Raw genomic sequence first — 24,689 nt, forward strand, 5'->3', positions numbered from 1 at the left:
AACATTCGAAATTTTAGATGTAGGTTACCTGGACACGAGTTAAACTTTTAAATATATAAATATATATATATACATATGCCCGAAAAGTTATGAACTGCACATAGGGCCTGAGCAAAACCGGGCTGAACTGATAATATATATATATATATATATATATATATATATATATATATATATATTCAAGTTCGTCTGATTGAACACGACGGAGTTCGTTTTTTTGCCGAGCGGTCGTTTTTATCTCGGCTGGCATGTTGTATATTATGGCGCCCAAATGTTGATTTTTAGCCACATTCTTCTCAAGCGCTTTCTATCGGTACACCCGACCGTCGTCAGTAGCAATTGTTGTTGCTTCTTTTTCTTTTTCATTATTGAGGCTTGATGTATTTATAGTTAGTTTTTTTATTGGTTATAAAGGTGTGTACAAGGTTGGTAGGTGCGAATTATTTTTATTTTTAATTTGGATTTTCTAATTTTATGTTTTATTTATTTAGTTTATTTATCAGTGATTGAATAGCGACCGCTCGACGAATTGAAAAGATATCCAAAAAAATCAGAAAAAAGAAGAACTTTGTCGTGTTCAATCAGACGTGTTTGAATAACGACTTACTACCAATATATATATATATATATATATATATATATATATATATATATATATATATATATATATATATGGAAGTGAATGCAAGTATATAAGAACACTTCTCAGCCTATATATTCAACGGAATTTTGATTTACAGCCTACAATTTGGTATATAGAGTATTCATATATGTGAAGACATTTTTAATCAATTTTCATCCTGAAACAGGGCTGCTAAGGAGTTAAAATTGAAAAATTGGTACTTTGGTGTCATCGGATTATTATCTGTTTGCAAACTGTTCCACGAAGATGCATGCGTGAATGGTTCAAATGACAGATTGCTCATGATAAGAATAAGTAGGTTTGAAAACACTTCTTTAAGATCGTATCAAGCTGGCCTAATGGTTATCATACTTATTTCACAGTCTTTAGGCTTTGGTTTCGATCTCAGCTTGAGTATTTTTATTTTGCTCACAAGAAGTGAACTGCTTAGAAAAAAGCATAATCGCATCTCGTAAATGTCTCAGCTTCTTTCCGTTCTTTTACTTCATTTTTAAAAATGAATTTGACGTTACGTTTAATACCGACTGTATTTCTGTTTATTATAAACAGAAATACAGTCGGCATTAAACGTAACGTCAAATTGACACATAATATTATATATTATTAAACGTAACGTCAAATTGACACATAATAAAAATTCTGCATTAATTACGATATAATATTTATGCGTATTTTATGACTGGGCAGTACCAGGTGGTCTGCCAGTATATATATATATATATATATATATATATATATATATATATATATATATATATATATATATATATATATATATATATATATACTAGCATGGGTGCTCGGCGTGGTCCGGGTGTGAGGTGTATGCTGAGCAAAAAAAAAAAAAAAGGTCAATTTTTTTAACTTTGACCCTTATTATGACCCCCTTAACATTTATTGTTTAGGGCTCTAATCAAGTTATTAAGTTAGATCCATATCCAAAGAACCTATATCTAAAATGTGAAGTGTTTAGACTCAAAATTGTCGGAGGAGTTTGGTAGAGTTCTCAAAGGTCAAATCCCCTTAACAGCCAAATTTCTGTCCGAAAACCAATCACCTAGATTTTCCCAAATCTCAGTACCATGTATATCAAATTTCGAGTCTGTAGACTAAAAATTGACAAAGTTATTGCGTAAGGAAATGTACACAGACAGGCACACAGACACGTTCACTTATATATATATATATATATTACCCCAAATTTTAATATATTTAAATTCTGGTGGTGTTCTATACCAATAAAAATCAATTGACTCAATTAATTAAGCTTCATGATTATCAGTTTTTATAATCAAGTATTCATATATTTTTGTAAAATCATGACAACAAAATATAAATATATAAATATTTCATAACTATTTAGACAAATTTAAACATTATACCATTAAAAAATATTCGAAAAATAGCTACTCTTCAGACGGAAAAATACATGTATGCATAACATATAGAAATATATTTATAATTCTTATTTTAAGGGATTAAACAGTTGGATTCACCTCTATACCATTCTTATATTCTATTTTTGCTTTTTATTTTTCCGATTGCCTTTGAATTGAGTAATGGTCCCACTTTCGCATCCATACTTTTCTGTGATACTTCGACAATTTCCTATTTTTATACTAAATTAATCTTTTGTATGCTTTTAAAAAAATTATAATTATTTTTTCTTTCCCAATTGATTAATTTTATTGATTTATTTCCCAAATACTAATCTACAACTTCAGATCGTAGTTCTTTTTTTTTTTATATGTTTCACTATTCTTTTCTCAATCTGTCAGAGTTTCGTATACATTTTATTTACATGTTACGATCTACTAATTGATTTTTTTTCTTCATACGTTATTTCTTAAATGGGAACTATAATTAAAAGGTTTATTTAAATAATATTAATTAAATTTTATCTTTACCCTATACTGGTAATGCTAATAATTTAAATTTCTGATTTATCTTTTCAATTCTTATCATTATTTAAGTATTTTATTTTTATTTTTTTAATATTTAATATCCATTATCATTCATGATACCTTTACGTTATAAGGGAGATGACTATTTTGTCAGTATTTATCTATTTATCATTTTATCAAAATTCCATGTATTCTCATTTTAATATTTTGACTTTAGTCCTTTGCTTGATTTTAACCTTATAGTTCTAACATTATCCTATTTATATCAATCTAGGTAAAATTTCTCACTTAGTTTTCTTCAACTTTATATTTTGATTTAATTTATGTTAATTCATCGTAATCTGTGTTTCTCCATATCTGACAGTTAATTAATGTTTTTTTTTGTTTTTGCGTTATTGAAATTACTTGGATATTATTTATTACCAATAACGATTATTAAATTTCAATTTACTTCTATTTCTCGTATTTAGGTTATAACTAGTTTAGTTAGTATATATTAATTTGATGATCTATTAATTTATTTATTGCACATTCTAAAATCTTCGTATTAAATTTAACATCCTCTTACCACATTTACTCTCAACATATTCCTTATTTTTTTAATGTTATTTTAATCAGGTTCTAGTCGTGAATTAATTTCTTTGAATAACTTTTTGTTTAACATTTACTCTTAAGAATTCACTATATGGTATGCCTCAAGTAAACATAGATTAAATCTTTTTTATTTACTCGGTTTATATTTTCTAGCTTTATCTAGTATTGACCATTTTAATTCAAATTCTATTTTAATCTTGCGTAGTTCCGTAACCCAATCACCTAATGCAGTTGTGTTGCTTTTCTTATTTTTAATAATTATTTTTGTTCTATTCTTATTTTTATCTTCATCTCAATTTGGTTCCTTCTCTAGTCCAATGTTAAATGATGCGACATAGTTTCGGTATCTGTCCTTAAAATAACGACCAGCTTCCCCCAGGAATATCTTTTTACTATTATCCACCTTAACTTCACATTTTTATACATTTTCAGAAAATGGACATTTGTTAGGTATTTTGCAGTTACTTTTCCAATATTTAATTCACCTTGTTTAATCCGATTATTATTCACAATTTTGTTTATTTTACCATTATTAGAAATTATAATAGTTTTACTTAGATTTGCAGCGGTTGACCATGAAAGTTTAATTGTGTTTTTATTAATTATTTTAATTAATGTATTGTCTGAGGGGGGAATTCTTATCAATTATTTTGTAAAACTCTTTAGGAATGTTATTGAAATGGTGGATTAAGCCAAACTTGTTTTTTCGTCTATTTCTCTTATTCTTAATAGCATTATTACTGTTAAATGCTTCTTCATTATTTCTTTTTATTCTTATTATTTTTATCTATTTTTATTCTTTACATTTCTTCCTTTCATTTCCATGTTATATAGTACTGTGTCTTGCTATCTATTATTCACCTCCTTTATGTATTTTATCTTTCTTCGATAGCCTGATTCAGTTAAAGCTTCATTGTAGTAATCTTTATTCTTTTCGAATATATTCTCATTTTTGATATCCTCAATTTGTCCAAATAGTTATGAAACAATTGTAATACACCATATGATATTCTTCATTTTGCGAATATATATATATATATATATATATATATATATATATATATATATATATTAGAGAGAGAGAGAGAGAGAGAGAGAGAAAGAGAGAGAGAGTATAATCCTGTTTTGTTGAGGAGAAATGGCCAGAGTACCCAATTACACCTGTAAAAACATAACACTTTTATTATAAATAACACTACTCATTAATTCGACCACATTGATACCTGCGGTTTCATGGGAAATGCCAGAATCCCTTTCTGTTAAATAATCACTTTTAAAATCAGCAGCTGAAGAACAGATTCGCTTGTATGCTTTGATGCAACGGATGGGATTTCTAGCAATTCCGCAAGACCGCAAGTATCAATGACCGAACGAATGAACATATATGTAATAAAATATTATATGTGTAATATCGGTTTTCATTTATGAATTAATTTTAAAATCCGGATACATTTTCAATGAAATAAAAAAAGTTTGTTTAATCTCCCCTTTTTAAAAAATGTTGTTCACTGATATTAGATTCATTTGTTTTGCGACGAAATTTAATTTCAAATGTAGACCTTGAAATCCGGCAAAAGTTGTAATAATTTTACACTTAATAAGTGAATAAAATTTATAAATATCAAATTTTAAAATGCTTACAGTTTATCATGTAATATATGCATTTGTTGAATAAACGGAACACTTTTTTTTTTCAAAGGACAGTTTTCCCTTTTTGAGAAAGTTCTAGTAAATTATTACTTTGCAAGTCATTCATATAGACAAAAATATAGCTACAGTATGGAACTATATATTTATATTTATATATTACTGTTTTATATATGTACACATTTATATTATAAGGTGATATATTACGCATAGACTTTTTGGATCAGTATTTACAGCAATAGTGCTCAGTACATAAGTAGAGCTTTGTAGTACTATAAATTTTATTCATGGCAAAGTATTTACGCAGAAATGTTTGTATTTCATTTCATCGACGGAATTCGTCAGGCTGAGAGCGAAATTTTATCGTCTCTGCTATTAAAAATCGTTTCATATTTGACTCCCACTGCCTAAATATGTCTATTTAAAACATCTACATCCATATTCATACACTCTCAAAGACTACTAACATTTAACCGATTTTCTCTAATACATAAAATCCTTATTTCTTTTAATTATTAAAATAATATGGAGCTCAAATGAACTTAAAATATCGAACTAATTCAATAAAACCCAAAACGTAAAACATGAGAGTGCCCGACTTTGTGACAGATAGATGAGGGAGAAGATAGGTGTTATATATAGATAATCAAATCGTTAAACTTGTGTAGTCGGGCGGATGTGTTGCAAACGGAATGGAAAGTTTTGTTAATAGAAAATGACTAAGCAGTAAGAGACGGTATTTCAAATTTCGCAGTTAGCCTGACAAATTTCTTCACTGGAATAAAATACAAACGTTTCTACGTAGCTCACTTGCCATAAGTATATTTTATAATATAAATATATATATATATATATATATATATATATATGTGTGTGTGTGTGTATGTGTGTGTGTGTGTGTGTGTGAGGTAAGCGTTAAAATTGTGGCTTGAGCATAATGTTAAATTATGTATAGGAATTACAAATGTATTGTTTTTGTCAAATATTAAATAGAGAATCGTTTCGAGTTAAAATTCATTTAGCATTATGCACGTAACGTAAGGAAACATACTTTAAATATACAAACAGTCCGTTAAATAAGCGAATTTGACATAATGTTGTGTGATTCACTTATCGACTCTACTGTTGATACATTTCGAACGTTTTTCTTTTCTCAAGCAACATGTGGAATACTAACTCGATTTTAACTAGAAATGATTCCTCATTTATTAATATTAAACAAACGCAACAACATACAACGATTTTGAATGTCTATTCACAATTCTGACATTCTGCTAAGGCCGTGATCGTTAACGCTCACCAATATATGATTAATCGGTCATACCGGAATTTACTTGTCCGGTAAGTTTACAATTTCCTTTTAATTTTCTTATTACATCGCATTGTATCATGACCGTCGTAGCAGCCGTGTGTTCGGGTAATTCCGCCGGACTGACGGAGCCACACGAAGGTCCTACACTGTTGTTGCGAGGCATAGTAGACATACTCATTGAGCGAGTGGAGGTGGACGGCGTAACGCTATCGTCCACTGTCACATCGACCGGCTCCCCACTACAAGCCGAAGCAGTAGCCCCATCAGAGACGGTAGCACCCGAATTGGTGGCCGGTTTCTTCTTCAATAATGTAATCAAACCAATAAATTTGAAGAATGGATGTCGGGTACGTTGTCGGTGGTCGGTTGTTTGGGTCTCTTCGCGGGTGTCTTGACTAGTGACAAGGAATGGTCCGGGTCCTGTACGTGAATAGACGGTGCAGGCGCCTTGCCTATCTTTCTTGTCTTTACGCCGCTTGTGGTATTTATAAAAATCAATGGGCAAGCAGACCATGAAGAATAGCACCATGCAGCCTATGACCAGAAAGACGATATGTTCACTGCCAAAGAATCCACCTAAAAAAGAAAGAAATAAAATAAACAGTAAACATATGTATGGGTTCATTCATCGTTAATAGTTTAACAAATATCGACATATCAACAAAAAACATTTCAACCGTACATGCCTTTAAAAGATATAGCCAATATTTTTCTGCCTGTATTTACTTTGTTGAAATACATTTGTGTCACGGAATTTCTTTTTATTAATGGTTCAAATTATCGCAGATTAAACATAGTCACAATGGCACACCTGTTCTTTTGGATAATCGAAGTTAAGAAACATTGAGCCTGGCCAGTATTAGATAGATGATTATTAGGGAATGCCAGACAGTGTATGCAGTAGGATGTCGACATCGTCCTGCATGAAATGCAAAATAAATAAATAAATAACGCCGTCATCGCCATGATCGGGTTGTACATGCGACTGAGGACCGCTTGTGAAATTAATATTCCTTTGAAACCTCCCCATAAACAGGTACAATTGCGGTGTCACGTCGTTGTCGTTATTACATTTTCATTTGGATTCAATATGTTGTATGCAGAAATAGTTACGAAGGAAGAAAGCAAAGAAATTCTACTCAGCTGTTTTCTAGTGGAAATAAAGGGCATTTATTCATGGTACTTTCAAAACTACGTTTCTTCGTTTCGCCGCCATGCAGGGTTTTCAAATCTTTCTCGCCGACACGTATTTCGCATCGCTGCCTGGTTTCAATTATTTCTTTTTCTTTCCGCTGCTATTTCTGCAGCTGGCCATACGACACACGATCGTCAAACCATTTTGTTTGTATCTTGTCATGCTTCCCAATTCTCTTTGCTGGTACGGGTCACAAGTCGATTTTACACCCGAACGTGCTTCTCGGTCGATCGCCACACATTTGCTTTTGTTCTCTCTGCTTTTCGTTCTCTTATAGTCCTCCGCTGTGACATCACCTCACTCACTGATTTGGTCATTTGCATACTTGTCGTACATTGCTGTTTCATGCATGTCACCGGCTCTGTTACATACATATTCATGGCAAAAATGTTTTTATACAAGAATTTATTAAAACCTGACCGAAGTAATAAAAGAAAAAACTTCAAACAAACAAACAAACAAACAAACAAACAAACAAACAAAAACGTATATAAATAAATACAAATAAAATGCATTAGTGTATACTTGCTTTGAATTTTTAATGTTACCTTTTATACTTTCCGAATTTCCTTCTTTATTTATTTCTCCTATTATTTTCTTTAGTACAAAAACGAAATTGTATTGTAGTTTGCTAAATATTTTAAGACAACGTTTTAATACGTTGAAAGGAGACAAACCCAGTTAACTGTTTGAATAACTATAATGTAATTTTTTAAACAATTTTTTTTTCTTTTTTTGCATTTTCAAAAATTTTATTTAATCAGTACCGAAATGTTCGGTTGTTCAAGAGTAAAAATGTGAATGTTTTGAATGTTACAAAATCAGTTAAATCAAGTCAAAATCAAGTCCGTGGTCGGTTGAACAGTGTTTGCTGTTTGTTGATCTTGCGTTAGTAACTCCCCAGGCAGAGCATTTTTTTCTTTTAGTAATAAAGTAAGTTTATTGCTTATCTTGACAGTCTTCATAACAGATATGTTTCACTGTTAATTGTATTCCCAAATTTGTTTATTGCCCTTTTTTTTTGGTCGTGTGAGTTTTATTTTCTCGTGCATTCTTTTCTCCTTTTTTCCCACAAACTTCGATTCTTCATATCAGTCATAATATTAACATTCTCTTCTTGCGTTCGTTTGATAGAAGATTTTTGCTCCGCCTGGCCAAGTAGCTTTCTTTTGGTTAAAACTTCCCCTTCGAAGTACTTGACTAAGCTAGTTAGTTTTTGCCCAGTCCTACGACCTAGTTGTCTCTTAATGGCGCAGATCTTCTGTGCGAGATTATTCAAGACAACACTAGTTAATCCAACTTCTTGTTTAGTCTTGCGGGCGGCACATTTTGTCTCTTAACTGATCAGCCCCTTTTGGCAAGATTATTCGAGATAATTACGGTTGACACCTGATACAAAAGGACCAAAGGCATTATCCGTGCCTCGACTTAATCGACTATCAACATATGCAACAATTATTCCATTCCCCTTTTTGTCACAATAGAATTTGATCTTATTTATCTTCGACAATCCATCTATCCAACACGAGCACTTAATTATACTTTCCACTAAACTACTTCATCCGTAAATGGAGCCGTTAGAAGCCCCATCACTAAATTCCACGTGTCGTTTATTCCTTATGGCTAAGTGTCGTGCCAACACCGGGAAATCTGATTCCGTGTTCGAATTTTCTCGGCAACGTTTAGACTGTCTACGAATAAATCCTTGGTTATCCATATCCCCTATTTCTGTATCCGAGGATTGTAACTACCTTAAAGCTTAGGACCTACTTATCTTTCTACCACAGCGGTGATGCAACCGCTGCGTATTATGCTCATAAAGAGCGTCAGTTTTAGGATTAAAAAATAATGCCCAGTTAACGTCAAGTATCTTACTTGACAGGCAAGCAATTTCTCTTACCATTAGTTTTAAAATTAAAGATGACTTTAAAGATTAATATTTCTATTCGGTATTAAAGTACAAAATACCAAAAAAAAACATCAGACCCAGTTTAATAGTTTACAAATAAAATATTTATTTATTTGTCACTTAACATAGCCCGTACTAAGAGTCGGATGCGTCTTTGCCTATTTTGTTTAATTCTAAAACTTGCTTAATCCATAAAATAACAAGACGAAGATATTTACTATTTTCAGTTAGGAATCGAACATCACTCCAACATCTCAAATTCAAATTTACAGGAATATAAATATGCTCATTTCTAAATATTTAATTCTAATAATAACTTACTAAAAGTGATTTTCATTAATATATATGAAAACGCTCTATCTATCTCTTGTTCTTTTCCGCAACTTTCACATTTTCCTTAGTTGCAGGGGTATGTTTCTTGTAGCATTTGAGACGTCCGCTTTCTCTGAGTTCTAGCTTTTATTAAACACCAAAAGAAAAACCATTTTCATACCGAATCGCCATTAGTATCAAACCCCCCCATTTTCTTCTCTTCAGATGTCGAGATGCTTTTTTGGTAGTAAAGGAGTGTTTACACATAATCACCTAAAATAACAGAATCTTATTTTTTCGGGTGAGAGAGTTAGGTGAAGTCTTTAAAATACTTTTAAATATAAATATAATTTTTAAAATTATTTTAAAAATTCTTAATGTTTTCCGTTTATGTATTGTCTCTAAGATTTTAATAAACGTGTAAAATTTTCACATTATGCCATTTTCTTCATATTTATCAACTTGTGCCATTTTTACCATGCCATTTTTTCCTGAATCCATACTCTCATTCAAAACTGTTCTAATATCTATCAATTAATCCACCGATAAATGGTAATATTTTGTACATTCATAAAATTTTTATGTAGAGTACGAAGTTCAAATCTAGTAATATTTTTAGATTCTTTTTCGAGGTAACGGTTTTTAAAATCTTACAAAAAGTAAAAAAAAAATATTGCTGTTTACTTGAAAATTGTCCACAATCTAGCGGATCACTACTTTCCATAGTCTACCAATATGCAACACATTTACCCAAATAGAAATTGCTCAATATTTATAAAAAGCTTCTGTTAAAATACGGAATGATCATTCGTCATCGATCGACTTGTTTAGAGCCGTTATCGCAGCACGATATGAAACGGTTGCGCCCATCTTTGACCTACTTCAAACAACGATATTTATTTGCCTCCTATAAATACACTTCAAATTATTTTTTTTATTCAACAAAAATGGCGACTAGCATTATTCCGTTCTGAAATACTTGGGAAACCTATTTCAAGTCGATGTTGTCTAATGTTTAAACTATGATGGCTTATCAATGCACAGGAAATAATAAAAATACTCCATCCCCCCCCATTTGCTGCAAAGGTCATAGTTTATTCTGATGATAACCTATTCACCTTAAATAAAGTGGTCGTCTCCAGAGATCAGACAGGCTTGATGCCGCGTATAATACGAAAGGTCGAATCAAACGACTGCCCAAATCAAACGACTCAAAAACATTTAGCTCAAAATAGAAATCACTTGTTGCAAAAGTGATGTTAATTTAATATTTATCGACTGATTTCATTTGGCACAAAATTTCAAGTCATTTTAGCGATCCTTTTTGGAGCATATATCGTCTTGTTGCCAAGGACTTCGTTTTTTAACATTAGGGGTCATCTAACACTGTAATTGATTACGTATTTGTTTTATTATGTTGTGCTTCAGAATAAAGTGTTTTTTTTATAGAACTGGAATATAAATGCCAAACTGAGTAGACTAATGCATTTTTACGTGTGTAAAAAAAAAAAAAAGAAATATAAAAACAGACATGTGTGTAGTCAGAATTGTAGTCAACAGGGAACTATGAAAACAAATGCATTTTGGACATGACTTTGAAGCAAATAATATTAAAAAAAATTAAAGGTACAAATCCTTTGGAACACGAAAATAAACACGGAAAAATTAATCCAAGCAAGGATACCAGACGTGATAATAGTCAACAAGAAATAAATAAACTTACCAAATAGTAGATTTCATCAGACCATAGGGTGGAGCTAAATGCAACAAAAAATCTAAAAAATTTTTTTGACTAATGTTCACCTCTTACAAAGCATATCACCACTTTGACGTAAGGAGCTACTATTTGGGGCTACGTCTAGGAAAGATTAACAAGATATTTGTTTGTATTTCATTTAAACTTCTGCATATCAGTACAGCTAGGGAAGCAGGCAGCAGAAAGGAAATTCTAAAGTCTAGCTGTTCGAGGGAAGAAACTATTAGAATAGAAAGCTTTCTGGCATTTAGGAACAACAACAGTGAAAGGGTGAGATCTTATTGCTAAGTGCATTTGTCGGGAATATGTACGTCGATGGGGTATAAGTGAAACGAGTTCATCAGAACACATTCCATTAAAATATTTGTAAAACAGGCACAGTAATGCAACATTGCGGCGATGAGACAGGGGCTGGAGCTTTGTTGATAAAGTGGAACCGATTAGATTGACAACTCTTTTTTTGGGCTTTATCTAAGAGAGAAAGACTAGTAGTAGATGCACCAGCCCGGATGTGGCAACAATACTCCATGCATGAGAGCATAGTGGCCTTATAAAGGTACAGGATATTCTCAGGCGTGAGTAGTTTTCTAGCTCGATAGAGGGAACCCACCTTCTTTGCAGCAGCCTTTGCAATGTCCTCTATGTATTTGTGCCAATTCATATTGCACGCAAATGTTGGGCTGAGGAGATTGAAGGTAGAATTATCAGGTAGGATGCTACTTGTCACAGATATCAGTGGTGGAGAGGCGTTTTGTAATTGTTAAAGAGAGCAGCTTAGTTTTACTAGCATTAAATGTTACCATCCATTTGAGGCCCTATTCCACTATAGTCTGGAGGTCATTTTCTAACAAGTCTGCCATTGTCTTATATTTATGTACATCTGTTATTCCCTCATGCATATTATATGCATAAGTTTGTCATAAAGGTGATGGAATGTGGAACAAAAAAGAAAACGATAGTAATACCAATACTTGTTGAAGCAATAAGAACAGTCCTAAAATACAGGTAAAAAAAGACTAAGAAAAATTAGAAAAAAAATCAATAAAAAAACAATAAAAAACGATTGCACCATACAAAGTATAGTACTGATAAAATAATGAAATACAAAGAAATATTCACACGCACGTAAACCAACCCACGTAACCCGATTACATATACCAACGACAGAGAATTTGAACAGAATAATATAAGGAGAACGGACACTGTTTATATATACAGAAAAATACTGTAACCTTGTACCCTCCCAATAAACACACACCTGTAAGGAAACCAATGGTGTTGATAGAAAAAACTGAAGATGTATTGCAGAATGCAGACCTTGCTTAAGAAGGTAGGGACAGAATTTGCATCACTGGAGTATTCATTGAACTTTAAATTACAGAGAAACCAACCATAGTTTGAAAATGATTGGTTTGAGAACGCAAAGTGAACTGTAATGGTAATTGAAAGAAACAGAGGAAAATGGAAATCTGGCGGCGGGGGGGGGGGCTTGTTTTCACCCAGAAGTAAAAGAACACTATCTTTTTTATAAGTGAGAGATCACTGCTAATGATTCGCGAAGAACATACTTTCAACAACTGTAACTCTTCCGTAGGATAAGTACGTATATTTTTCATCTTGAGTGTTATTTTCATCACGTAATATAATTCGAGTTCGACAAAATACACATGAAGAAGGTCGAAGGTTACAATGTTGAATTAGAATACAATTGCGAATTATTTCTTACTACTAACAGGACGAGAGAATGCTACCAACATGGGTTTAATAAAGAAATCCGTTCAAAATTCCGAACAGATTTCCAAGTCCGACAGAATACATCTGGAGAAGGTCAGAAGTTAAATCGATCGAAACGTTGTGAGAATAATACTCAAGATGAAAGACTTGTCCGAATAATTAAAATAATGAAAAAAATCCAGATTGTCTTTGACGGTCGTACATCAAAACAATATGGTATAAATGCGGGTGTGCCACAGGGGGCCATCCTTGGAATTTTATTATTCTTGATATTCATAAATGACCTCCTTGATAAAAATTTTTTCGGAGATGGGGATATTTGCTGATGACATCACGCTATAAAGACACGCCGGTAAAACATATGAACACACATCTAAGGAAATTGCTTAAACTCTAGAAGAAGACCTCCAGTCTGTAGTTGAATGGGACCATAACTGGTTTGTAACGTTCAATACTGTCAAGACTAAGCTCATTTCCTTTAATAATTACAAGAAACTTTCTAAACTACTGATTGCTATAGGTAATGATACACTGCCTGAAAGTACTTCCCTCAAGCTCCTCGGGTTAACATTCACAGACAGCATGAATTGGAACAAATACATTGAGGCAATTTCCAAGGCTGCTGCAAGGAAGATGGGCTCTCTCCCTCTCTACCGTGTTAAAAGACTACTCACACCTGAGAGTATCGTGTATTGCTACAAAGCCACGGTTCGGTATTGCTGCAGTCCTGTTTCGTTGTATCACACACAACTCATCAGTACCGCTAGAATAGCACCTCTCCCAAGTCAAGGATTGAACATAGAACCGTCGTGTTGATAGTCGGCAGTTCTCTCACTAGACCACGGAAGCGATGCCTGCAAATAACCCATCGGAATGTCTATTTAAATAAACATCCGCCACCACTTTTACAGTGCTCAAACCGCCTGTTTGTAAACAAATAAACAACGAGCTTCGCATTTTTTAGCCAATTAAGTAGCGGGTGAGATTATTTACGACAGTGCTCTACCCAAAGAGGGGGGGCTTCAAATATATTTGTAGTCATCGACATACAGTCCTGTTTCGTTGTATCACAACTCATCAGTGCCGCTGGAATAGCACCTCTCCCAAGCCAAGGATTTAACCTAGAACCGTCGTGTTGACGGAAGCGATGCCCGCAAATAACCTGTCGGAATGTCTATTTAAATACACATCCGCCACCACTTTGACAGTGCTCAAACCGCCTGTTTGTAAGCAAACAAACAACGAGCTTCGCATTTTTCAGCCAATTAAGTAGCTGGTGCTCTACCCAAAGAGGGGGGGCTTCAAATATATTTGTAGTCATCGACATACAGTCCTGTTTAAGGAACTATGAATGTGTATGTGAGAGTTTGTTCTTTATAGACTCCAGAATAGCTACTCGATTTTTATAAAATTTCACACAAATGTACCTTATGTATTTGTATTTATGTGTTCCAAGAAATGTTTTGTATCGGAAAGTAATCAATAAAATCCATGAAAGAAGAAACAGGCGGTTTTGACCAAAGTTAACAGGTGACACATCACAAGCGCGATGAGAAATTTTATTAACACAGAAACAGAAAGTCCCGACGTATTAAATCAACAGAAGTTTCTTTGATATGACAGGGGCGCGTTCGAAAAGAATGTTTCTATTTAAAACACAATTGAATCACGACACTTGATTTTTCATTTTAAACTTAAATTCAAGCCATTATCACAGAACAAACAAGTCAGGCATATAAAGTCAATAGTTGTTTTTTTTTATATAACGAAGGCGCATTGGAAAGGAATACCCTTGCTTAGCACAATTGAAACATGATACTTGACTTTTGCATTTTAAACTTTAATTCAAGCCATTATATATAAAAATAATTTTACAAAATCAACAGTAGGTTCTCTACAGTGCAATGTAGACTACAATGTATTATGGAATAAGTCATTGCGGGAAGGCATGTAAAATTTCCTCCTCGTGCACCGCTATGGGTCCCCAACTAGAGTAGACAATCGACCGATTTGATTGAAAAATTGGTGATACGATCGAAGTATTGGAAGTGTTGAGCATTCATTGATCCTCATTCAATTCTGAGCAACGTCGGATATCCCTGCCATTAAATATATATATATATATATATATATGTATATATATATATGTGTGTGTGTGTGTGCATGTGAGTGTGTTCGTGCACGTGTGTGTTAGAAACACCACGAGAAATAAAGAGAAAGAGAAAGAGAAAGAAAAACTGAGAGATAGAACATACGTTTTTTTCCTTTTTTCTATCTCTTTTTACTCTTCGGTGTGGAAGAATAATCGATTGAGCAATTACTTATGTAACAACATTGTCAAAATCTCTATCACCTGAAGTAGCAATCATTGATATTAAATCATTGATATTAAATCTGCAGCTTTCCCATAATTCCACAACGGCCGGAAGGAGGGCAGTCACGTGGTATTTCGGTGTTTATCTGGTGCCTATTTTTCGATCGTTATTTACTGTACTGTTTATACTCGCTGCATATATATATATATATAGTAACAGGAAGACTCGATGCTGCCTAGGATTTACAAATTTTCCACACAATACTTTTATTGAGATCGAAATCGGTGTATTGCTAATTTTTAATCTAATCTATTGATTGGCCGCTCTAGTTCAGAATATACCGCAGCAGTGTAGAGAACATACTGTTGATTTTATACAATTATGTTTTATGTAATGACTTGAATTAAAATTTAAAATGCAAAAATCAAGTATGTTGGTTAAATTGTGCTCTAGAGAGAAACGTTAATTCCGAACGCATCTCTGTTTTACCCCCCAAAATACTACTGTTACTTTTATACGTTGAACTTTGTTCTTGTACTGTGATTGTCATAACACTTCTCAAATGCATTCGTGATGTTAGGATTTATAAGGGTGTTAACTTTCATCAAAATCGGATTCTTCCTTCTTTAATCTGATTCATGTATTTCGATACTTATCAGAAGTATTCCAGCACAAACCTATATAAGAACACTCCCAGACACATGAAGTACATTTATATGAAATTTCAAATAAAAATCGACCCAGGCGTTTCGGAGTCCATCTGGACAAACTCTCTTTTACACACACAGACAAACAAAGTGGCTTTTGTGTAAAAGTAGAGCTGGATCGTTCACTACTTACCATGGCTAACAGCCACTCAAGAAGAAATGTTAACTGATAAAACAATACTATGAAAAAAGTTATATTATGATTAATTCACCACATGACAAATGTTTGTTGATATTGGACTTGAAAATGACGACGTAATAATCTTCAGATAAACATTCTCATTGTAATGAGTTTCACTATTGGAAAGTTATGGAAAAAAAAACTCTTTTCATGGAAACTACATTTGATTCTTGGTTTTCAAAAGGAACAATGGGAATTCTTTTTGCAGTGTTGATACAAAGACGAGCTCTCGCTGAGAAGGTTGTATAGGGGTTGAGTGTAACTCAGCTAAGCACATATCACGCAAATATCAACAAAGTAGAGGAAGACCCACAATGTCTCTTCTGTTAGAAAAGTGTTACAAGAAAGAAAAAAAAAGGTCATCTCCCACTAGATTGTCACAATTGAGTTGGTGAATCTTTGTACCATTTCAGGATTCTTGTTAAAGTGCAGCAATGTATTTTATCTTCTCCCCAACCTTTCTCACAGACGTGATGTCGCTAGTCTCAGTATTTTTGTAAACAATCTTACGGCATATATTCTTCAGTATCGTCTGATCTATTACTTTCTTCCTTTATTCTAGCTCGTTCGATTCGTTGGTAAAGTGGTTCACTGTTTTGACACCTCACTGTAAAATACTTTCCAGTAACCACTTTCTTCATGCTGACTGTTTCCCTCCTACTTATAGCATTAGTCCTTACAGGACTAAGGGCAATAGACATCTAATGTATTTGCGATAGTTATCTCCCGCTCTTGTTAGCTCCTTACACCAAGTTGCTTATCATCTTATCCGGACCCATTTTTATAAAAAGATTTGATTACTTACGAAAAATATTAAACACCTGCTTGCTAACATTGAACTTGAGGCCAGCTATATTGTAGTGAGCTGGGAAGCATTTCCGTAGTATCTTGTTCCACGTATTGGAAACTCTTAGAATAAAGTCCAGATCATGTTAATTTCGCTTGGTTCTAGGCACATAGACAAAGTAAGGCAGGCACTACGAAGTAAAATGTAGTTTTTGTTCATTCCCTTTGGTTTTAAATATTGACTCAAGTAAATAATCCGTCAAGCCTCAACGTGGTACGTATGCATGGCTCGCTTCTTCAAACTGACTGCCCCGTTCTCCAAACGGCTTACATTTATGCAGCCCGTGATTATCTAATTTGCATACGAACGGCGAGAATTCACGTTGCTTTCGCGTGACCATTGAGCATAAAATCAGTTGCTTTATCATTTTGGTTTCTCTATTTTTAAGTAACTGGATTTTACAAAACAAGCAGAAACGTGTACATTTCTGAAGTAAGTCATTTTCATGATCATTACAGTTTCTCCTACAACAATAACACCGGAAAGAGTCGATATGAGATATAACGTCAAGTTGTCGTCCGACATACAACTCCACAGCTCGGTATCTCTCATTGATATTTTACGTAGCGTATGCTCGATGTGTGCCGTATTGGTACCTAGCACACAGTTCTCCTTGTTAACTAGTTTTCACTACTAAGCATTAAAAATCTTTTACAGTAACATTAAGCAATTCGCTGAGCTACATTTTTCTGTGACATCCTCCTACTTGTATTAGCAAAAAATATAGTTATTGAGCTTTGTCAAAATTCCCTATGTTTTTTTTACCAGATCTCGGTGTTCAGATCAAGCATGCAGGTCCAGTTTCCGCAAGACTGCTCTAACGCGACCAAACTATCTCTTGTTTTTACACTCGCCTTTATAGTCGCAGGGCTGTATTTCTGCAAATATATATATGCGATGAGTTTATTAAATATTTGTTCATTCGGTGTATATGATGAGAAGAGTTAGCGGCGCTGCACATCGAACTAGAACCAATAAATCTTCAAAGGCGAGAAAGAGAAGATATACGAAGGAAGTAAAAAACCCAGAACGAACATGAAACCATAATTATTTAGTAAATGACGCAATAAGTAAAACATATTAAAAAAAACCTAATAACAAATTAATAACAATTTATTTTCAATATTAACAACAGCAAAAGAGAAATTAAAAAAAGGGAACATAAAAACAGAAAGTAAACTAGATAGAATCAAGGAGAGTAAAGAGTAAAGATATGAATGCAAAGAGGAAGAAGAATTTTAAATTCAGAAAAATGTTGTTCGCATTAAAATGATTAATGAATCAAACAAAATAGATTACAAATAAAGACAAAGCTAAACTCCCAAGAGACTCGCTGGAACAGAGGTGATCATTTATCTTGTTAATTACAAAATTGCAATATATATATATATATATATATATATATATATATATATATATATATATATATATATATATATACATACATACATATATATATATATATATATATATATATATATATATATATATATATATATATTTAAATAAGGGGGTAGTCACCAACAATGTGTATTTTTTAACATTATTTTATTATTCCGTGTCTTGGATTTTCATTGAGAATTATGTTTAGATCATTGTAATTATGTTTTTAAATCATTGAAATCGTTTTTAACGCGTTTCAGACGTTCTGTGAAGCGTCCTCTTCAGAAATTATTTTCAAAATGTTTTGGAGATGTAAAAATAGCATTTTCGTAGTTCATTTGAAATGTTTCCAAGAGGTGGACACGTGTAAGTGTCTACTATTCATTGGAATGTTCAATTTTTATTACTGTTTTATTGGTTGTGGTCACTCCTGTGTTGTGTTTCTCTCTCTCACTCTCTCTTTCTGCTTGTGTTTTTTCTTTTCGTTTAGGGTAGGATGTGTGTGTGTTTTCTTTTATTGGTTTGAAGAATGTATGTACTGTTTTATAGTATTATGAAGTTATTTGCTTCCCTAGGAAGGTGACTGTGATCCAAGGTCGTTACTAATGTGTCTGTCTGAGGAGGGGGGAGGGGAGAGAACCAGCTCTTCTGAAATAAGGGTAGGGGTGCTTTCATTCTATTTTGATATTTATTTTTTAGATTCTTAGATTTTAGTATTTTGATTTTTCGTTTCAGTCTTAGACTGTTCGGGTATTCTTTATATTATGTTTGTTTATATAGAGGGGTGTATTTAAAAATATGTGTAGGGGATTTTTTAATGTTTCTATTCATTTGTCTCCCCATGTGGGTATGGCCAGACCTAGGATCGGTTCCTAGTGTGGGGAAGATCTCGTTCCCCAGAGGGGAGGGACCAATCTGAGGGGTATAGGTATGGGAGCGAGATGCTGGAACAGATATTATACTATGATTCGAAGTGTTTCCTAGTGTTGTTGGTTTCGAGGTTGAGTAGGGTTGGTATTGTTCAGTGTGTTGTATTAGAGACAGGGGTGTTATGTATGTGTGTGGTTGTATGCGCGCGTGCGTGTGTGTGTTTTAATGTGTCGGTTCTAATTTATATTTAAATATACATCTTTCACATTTACATATTTATATTTAAATATACATCTTTCTTTCGTTGGAATTTCTTAACCCATTTTATATATATATATATATATATATATATATATATATATATATATATGATTACTTAATTTAATCACATAAATTAATATACGAAAGTATAAATTTATGCACAAAGTATTTACTTCAACAGTGCTCAATACGTAGTTAGAGCTAGGTAGTAAGTTATAAAATATATATGGCAATTAAGCTACACAGAATATTCCGCGCTTAATCCACACTATGATTCATCAGACTTATGGTAGGATTCATCCGCATAAGCCTGATGAATCCTAGCGTGGATGAAACGCGGAATATTCTGTGTAGCTTAATTGCCATATATATTTTATAACATACTATATATATATATATATATGTGTGTGTGTGCGTGTGTGTGTGCGTGTGTGTGCATATATATACATCTATATACATAAATATGGTGTATACTATATATTTTTATATATACTTTTATTAATAAAATAGTATTTACAGTGATTAAGAGTTCAAATTCTGTTTCTATAAGTCACGCTAATTAGCTGCAGTATGAGAAACCTGTTCTTGGATAACTATTATACATGTATATATATATATATATATATATATATATATATATATATATATATATATATATATCTCATGGAATATATATATATAAATATGTAATGTGAAGCTAAAGCCGCACTGATGAGCTGTGAAACGGCGAAACACTACTGTATGTGGATGACTATATATATATAGGAAATATATAAAAACACGAAACAATATGAATTCTATTCAATAGACTGACGAATCCTCAGAGAATGAAACGCGGAAAATTTTGTGTAGCTTGTCATATATATTTTCAAAACTTTCTACCTAGCTCTACTTACGTATCGAGCACTGTCGAAGTAAATACTGAAAGAATTTATATATATATATATATATATATATATATATTGCGATTTTACAATTCCACATTGATTGTTTCAATTACGTCAAGTCTCTTAAGAGTCTTGGTTTGCCTTTACTGGTCAGATTTATGGCTTTATTCATTAATAATTTTAATAGGAACAACTATTCTTCAATTTAAAATTACTTTCTCTTTCTTTTTTCATTTGGGTGGTGCTGTCAGTGGTCATGTTGTCATAACTTGGATCGGTAGAGAGCATGACTTTTATAGCGACGCATCTCCGATCTCGCTTGTTGAACATTGTGTCACTTTCAGACATGATAGAAGGCTCCTATCGCTATTGGGATTTGTACACAAATGACCAATTAGAAGATGGTCTGCAACAACAAAAAAGAAAACTGGTTTTCATAAAATGGAAATGGAAACATGTCGCCTTTTCTAGAGCGACAGCTATAGACGAGTTTCACTCTCTTTTATAAGTGTATTTTAACGCGGGATTCATTCTATTAAGTAAAGATAAAAAAATTACTTGCCTCCGTTTGATTATTAAAGAAACAAAATGTGTCATCCACATATCAGAAATAGGTTTATTATAATTGTTTTTCGTGGAAGCTCTCAAAAATATTCTCCATTGTCGGTCCCAGGACTGAGCCCGTGGATACACCTTCTATTTGCCTATACATTACATTGTTCAATTTTTAGTCGAGCTCACTCCACATTCAATCTAAATATCTGAACCATTTTCTTATTTTGCATACCAATTGTTGATTCTTAATCGTTTATGAAAATTTCAAATCGCATAAACGACGAACAAATACAAATTTATTTTAAAAGCAAAATAAATAAACGAAGAAACTCTGCTTAAAAAAGGAAATGAGACTTTGACCAAAGTTAACACTTTTATAAAATCTAATAGCATAAGTGCATTTGAGAAGTTTTATCACCGCACAAACGGAAAGGCTGAACCTATAAAATTAACTGTAGATTCTTTTATAAGACAGGGGCGCGTTCGAAATAAAGGTTTCTTTTAAGAGCACAATTGGACCCTGTTCTGATTTAAATGTTGACAAAATAACGAAAAGGCTAGGAAACAGTAAAATATATATTAAGAGAAAATACAGAAACGCATATTGGTTGAGTTGGTCTCCGCTTAACTGGAAGGACAAAGTACGATTACGACCCACTCTCTCTGAGTCTCAGGTCAAGACTGCTCGATAGCAGAAATAGGTTACCGGAAGTGACTTCATGAATAGTCCATCGTCAGAATCTATAGATATGCCACCCCAAGAGCCCCTTTGAAGCTTTTTCTTCGTAAAAGCTGTTGATATCTCTTACGCTTATAACACGATGAAGACCCGGCCGCCTACAGTTAAGATATAACACGAGGAAGACAGTAGAGTTCACCCCTACATAAGTGTAGTTTTAGGTGATTCAGATTCGAACACCTACAGAAACACAATAGCGCGGTCACAACCACTTCTGCGATAACGGGATTGATATGAGATTCCTGTACTTCTTATCTCAATAGTAGTTTGCAGGTGAAGAAAAAAAAATAACATAAAAAGTCCAATATATAGGATTCAAGATCTCCAGGGAAGCTATGCGCTACGGGCCGGATGTCGGGCGGTAGTTAGGCGATATTCTCCTCTTGGTGGTTGTTCGCTGAAAAAGATTATTTCAATTGGGTATAATTCTTCCGCAGTTATTTCACAAGTTAATAAGCAACGAATAACCGACTCTGACGCAAGTGTTGGTTTTGTTGTAAGGATTAATTATTAAAATAATTCTGATTACAAAGAAAATGTTATTCATGTACAATTATCAACAGGAGAAAAACATATGCCATATTTTTTTTCACCGGCTACTCAAACGGGGCCTTTTCTGTTTTTTTAACAACCGAGTCTCGTTATCAGTCGGGGATGTTTTTGCGCGAGGTGGTGGCGGACTGTAATTGCAAACTCCCAACTGCCAAATACAACTGACAACAGCTGGGTCTAGCCTGCTCTGCGGCTCCTTTTAAAGACAGGGATAAGGAGGTCTGGGATGATCTGAGTTTCTCATCAAACCAACCCCTATTCATTACGTCACACTCTGATTCGCCATGATTTTTTAATTGACCAAATCACATATGCATATTAATTAGGGGATGTTCCGACAGAAACCAAACTTTTCCATTATCTAGGTACCACTCAGGCCAAACTCTGGCCATGACCTCAAGGTCACTTCGAAGGAAACACACTGCCCGATAACACGCAACAATCCTAATCACAAAACAATATTATTAATGTTCCCCGAAATTGTTTTTTCCTTTATGTATTCTGTATCAGCTAGTACCCCGAGATTGCTCTAAAAGATCTAATTCAGCTTCAATTCTCTCTCTTCTAGGACTTTACCAGAGGTGGTTGGGTTACACGTTTAGGATGGATCATAAGGGGATAGGTCAATTTCCTTTATCGAATCAACCGTCGCGGTTCTGGTTTTAATTGAGGAGGGTCAAGATCAAATTTCTCGAAAATGGACTCGATCGTTCTTTCCTAATGGTGGTGTTTCGCTGGTGTCGTCCGAGCGACATTTCAATTGGTTCTGGTGGTATTTATGAGTATGCCTCAGTCCTTGCATGATATATACCATGACTCCAACGTCCCAGAATGAGATGTTATTCTTGTAACTTTTGAAGAAAACTCTCTTTTCCGGGATGAAGTGTTTATTGTGGTTTTGTCTGCTTTGGTAAGAGTAATAGTGATCATCATGTAAATTCGATGTGGATTCTTGACCATGGCTGGTCAGTTTCGGCCAAGTTTAATTGTGATAGGTGGTGCTTTTGTAACTATAACGCAACCTCTGCAAGAGTTGACCACCCTCATTACATCTTTGTCCATGTTAAACCAGTAGACGTATCTTCTCATTAAGTTTTTCATCCGTTTTTTTTTTCAGGATATCCCGTGTGAAAATCCCGTAGAATACTTTTCTGGAGACTTTTCGAAATTACTACTCTTTCGCTATATAATAAGACCTCGTCGTAAAGCAAGAATATTTCTGAAACGTTATTGTCCTTCATAGCGAACTTGCACTTGATGTCGCATATATAGTCGTCCTTTTTTGGTTCTCTTTTAATTTCAAGTAGGGATACTGGAAGCTCTGTAATTGTGTTGCCTATCATTGTTTTTATTTCGGAATCAGTACGAAAGACCAACAATTATGGAATCCTCAAAGGTTCTTTTTTCTTTGGTATCAATCTTAATAGGTCATCCGCACGGCTAATTTGTTTCGATGACAAGTACTCCAATTTAAAGTCATAATTTAGTAGGATAGCGCCATATCTCAGTAGACTATTGGCAGTATACATCGGTAAACCTTTTTTTGGGCGCAAAAATCGCCAGTAACGGCTTATAATCGGTTTGAAACGTGAAAGTTCTGCCACGTAATAGATGTACTGCAACATAATAGATGTACTGAAACGTAATAGATGTACTGAAACTAAAGCCGCGTTCAGGATTGCCAGCAACCACTGTAAAAAAAGTAATAAATAACGCAAGAGAGTTGTAATCTCAGTCCGTCAAATCCAAAGTAGCTGAGCAGCGGCTTGGTTCCCACCAGTTTTGGCAAATCGCAAACAGAATCCTGAACAGAAGCGTGTGCTCTATCTCAACTATCATCAATGGACCTGGGGTAATCTCGTCAGCATCAGACAAAGCCAAATTCTTTGCCAAGAACTTTGCAGCTAACTCTACCCTTTGCGACCAAGGCCGCCAACCTTCAATATTTCCTCCTGTATCAGAAAACACGCTATGTGATATACAAATATCTGTACGTGATGTTGCCAATCTAATCATAAACCTTGATTTCAGTAAAGTAACCGGCCCTGACGTTATTCCAATTATAGTACTCAAAAGACTTCAACCGGAACTAGCGCCCATACTTACAAAACTGTTTAACGTTCTCTTAAGGAGAATTGCTTCCCATCACCCTGAAAAATCTCATCAGTATGCCCTGTATTAAAGAATTCAGGTGATCGCTCATTTCCCTCTCAGTACAGACCAATGTCTCCTGTGCGTCATGAATAAGTTGCTGGAATCTGTGTTCAATAGAGAAGTAATCAACCATCTCAGCAAAAATAACCTTCTTAGTGACACGCAATATGGTTTCCGTTCTGACAGATCTACAGCAGATGTGCTTACAGTTATATCTCATAGGATTAGCGGA

General features: G+C 33.8%; 1 protein-coding gene across 1 annotated transcript in view; it reads right to left on the reverse strand.

The window, feature by feature from the left end:
• Positions 1–1,848: 1,848 nt before the first annotated feature.
• The window catches only part of LOC145288742 (uncharacterized), a 341,460-nt gene continuing 318,619 nt past the window's right edge, over positions 1,849–24,689 (reverse strand). The window contains exon 2 of the mRNA XM_080136356.1: positions 1,849–6,676. Within this exon, the coding sequence (XP_079992482.1) occupies positions 6,099–6,676 (578 nt within the window). The 3' untranslated portion in view covers positions 1,849–6,098. The remainder of the gene's footprint in view (positions 6,677–24,689) is intronic.

This window comes from Euprymna scolopes, chromosome 1 (assembly GCF_053919585.1).
Source record: "Euprymna scolopes isolate OS-2025 chromosome 1, ASM5391958v1, whole genome shotgun sequence".
Classification (NCBI taxonomy): Eukaryota; Metazoa; Mollusca; class Cephalopoda; order Sepiida; family Sepiolidae; genus Euprymna; species Euprymna scolopes.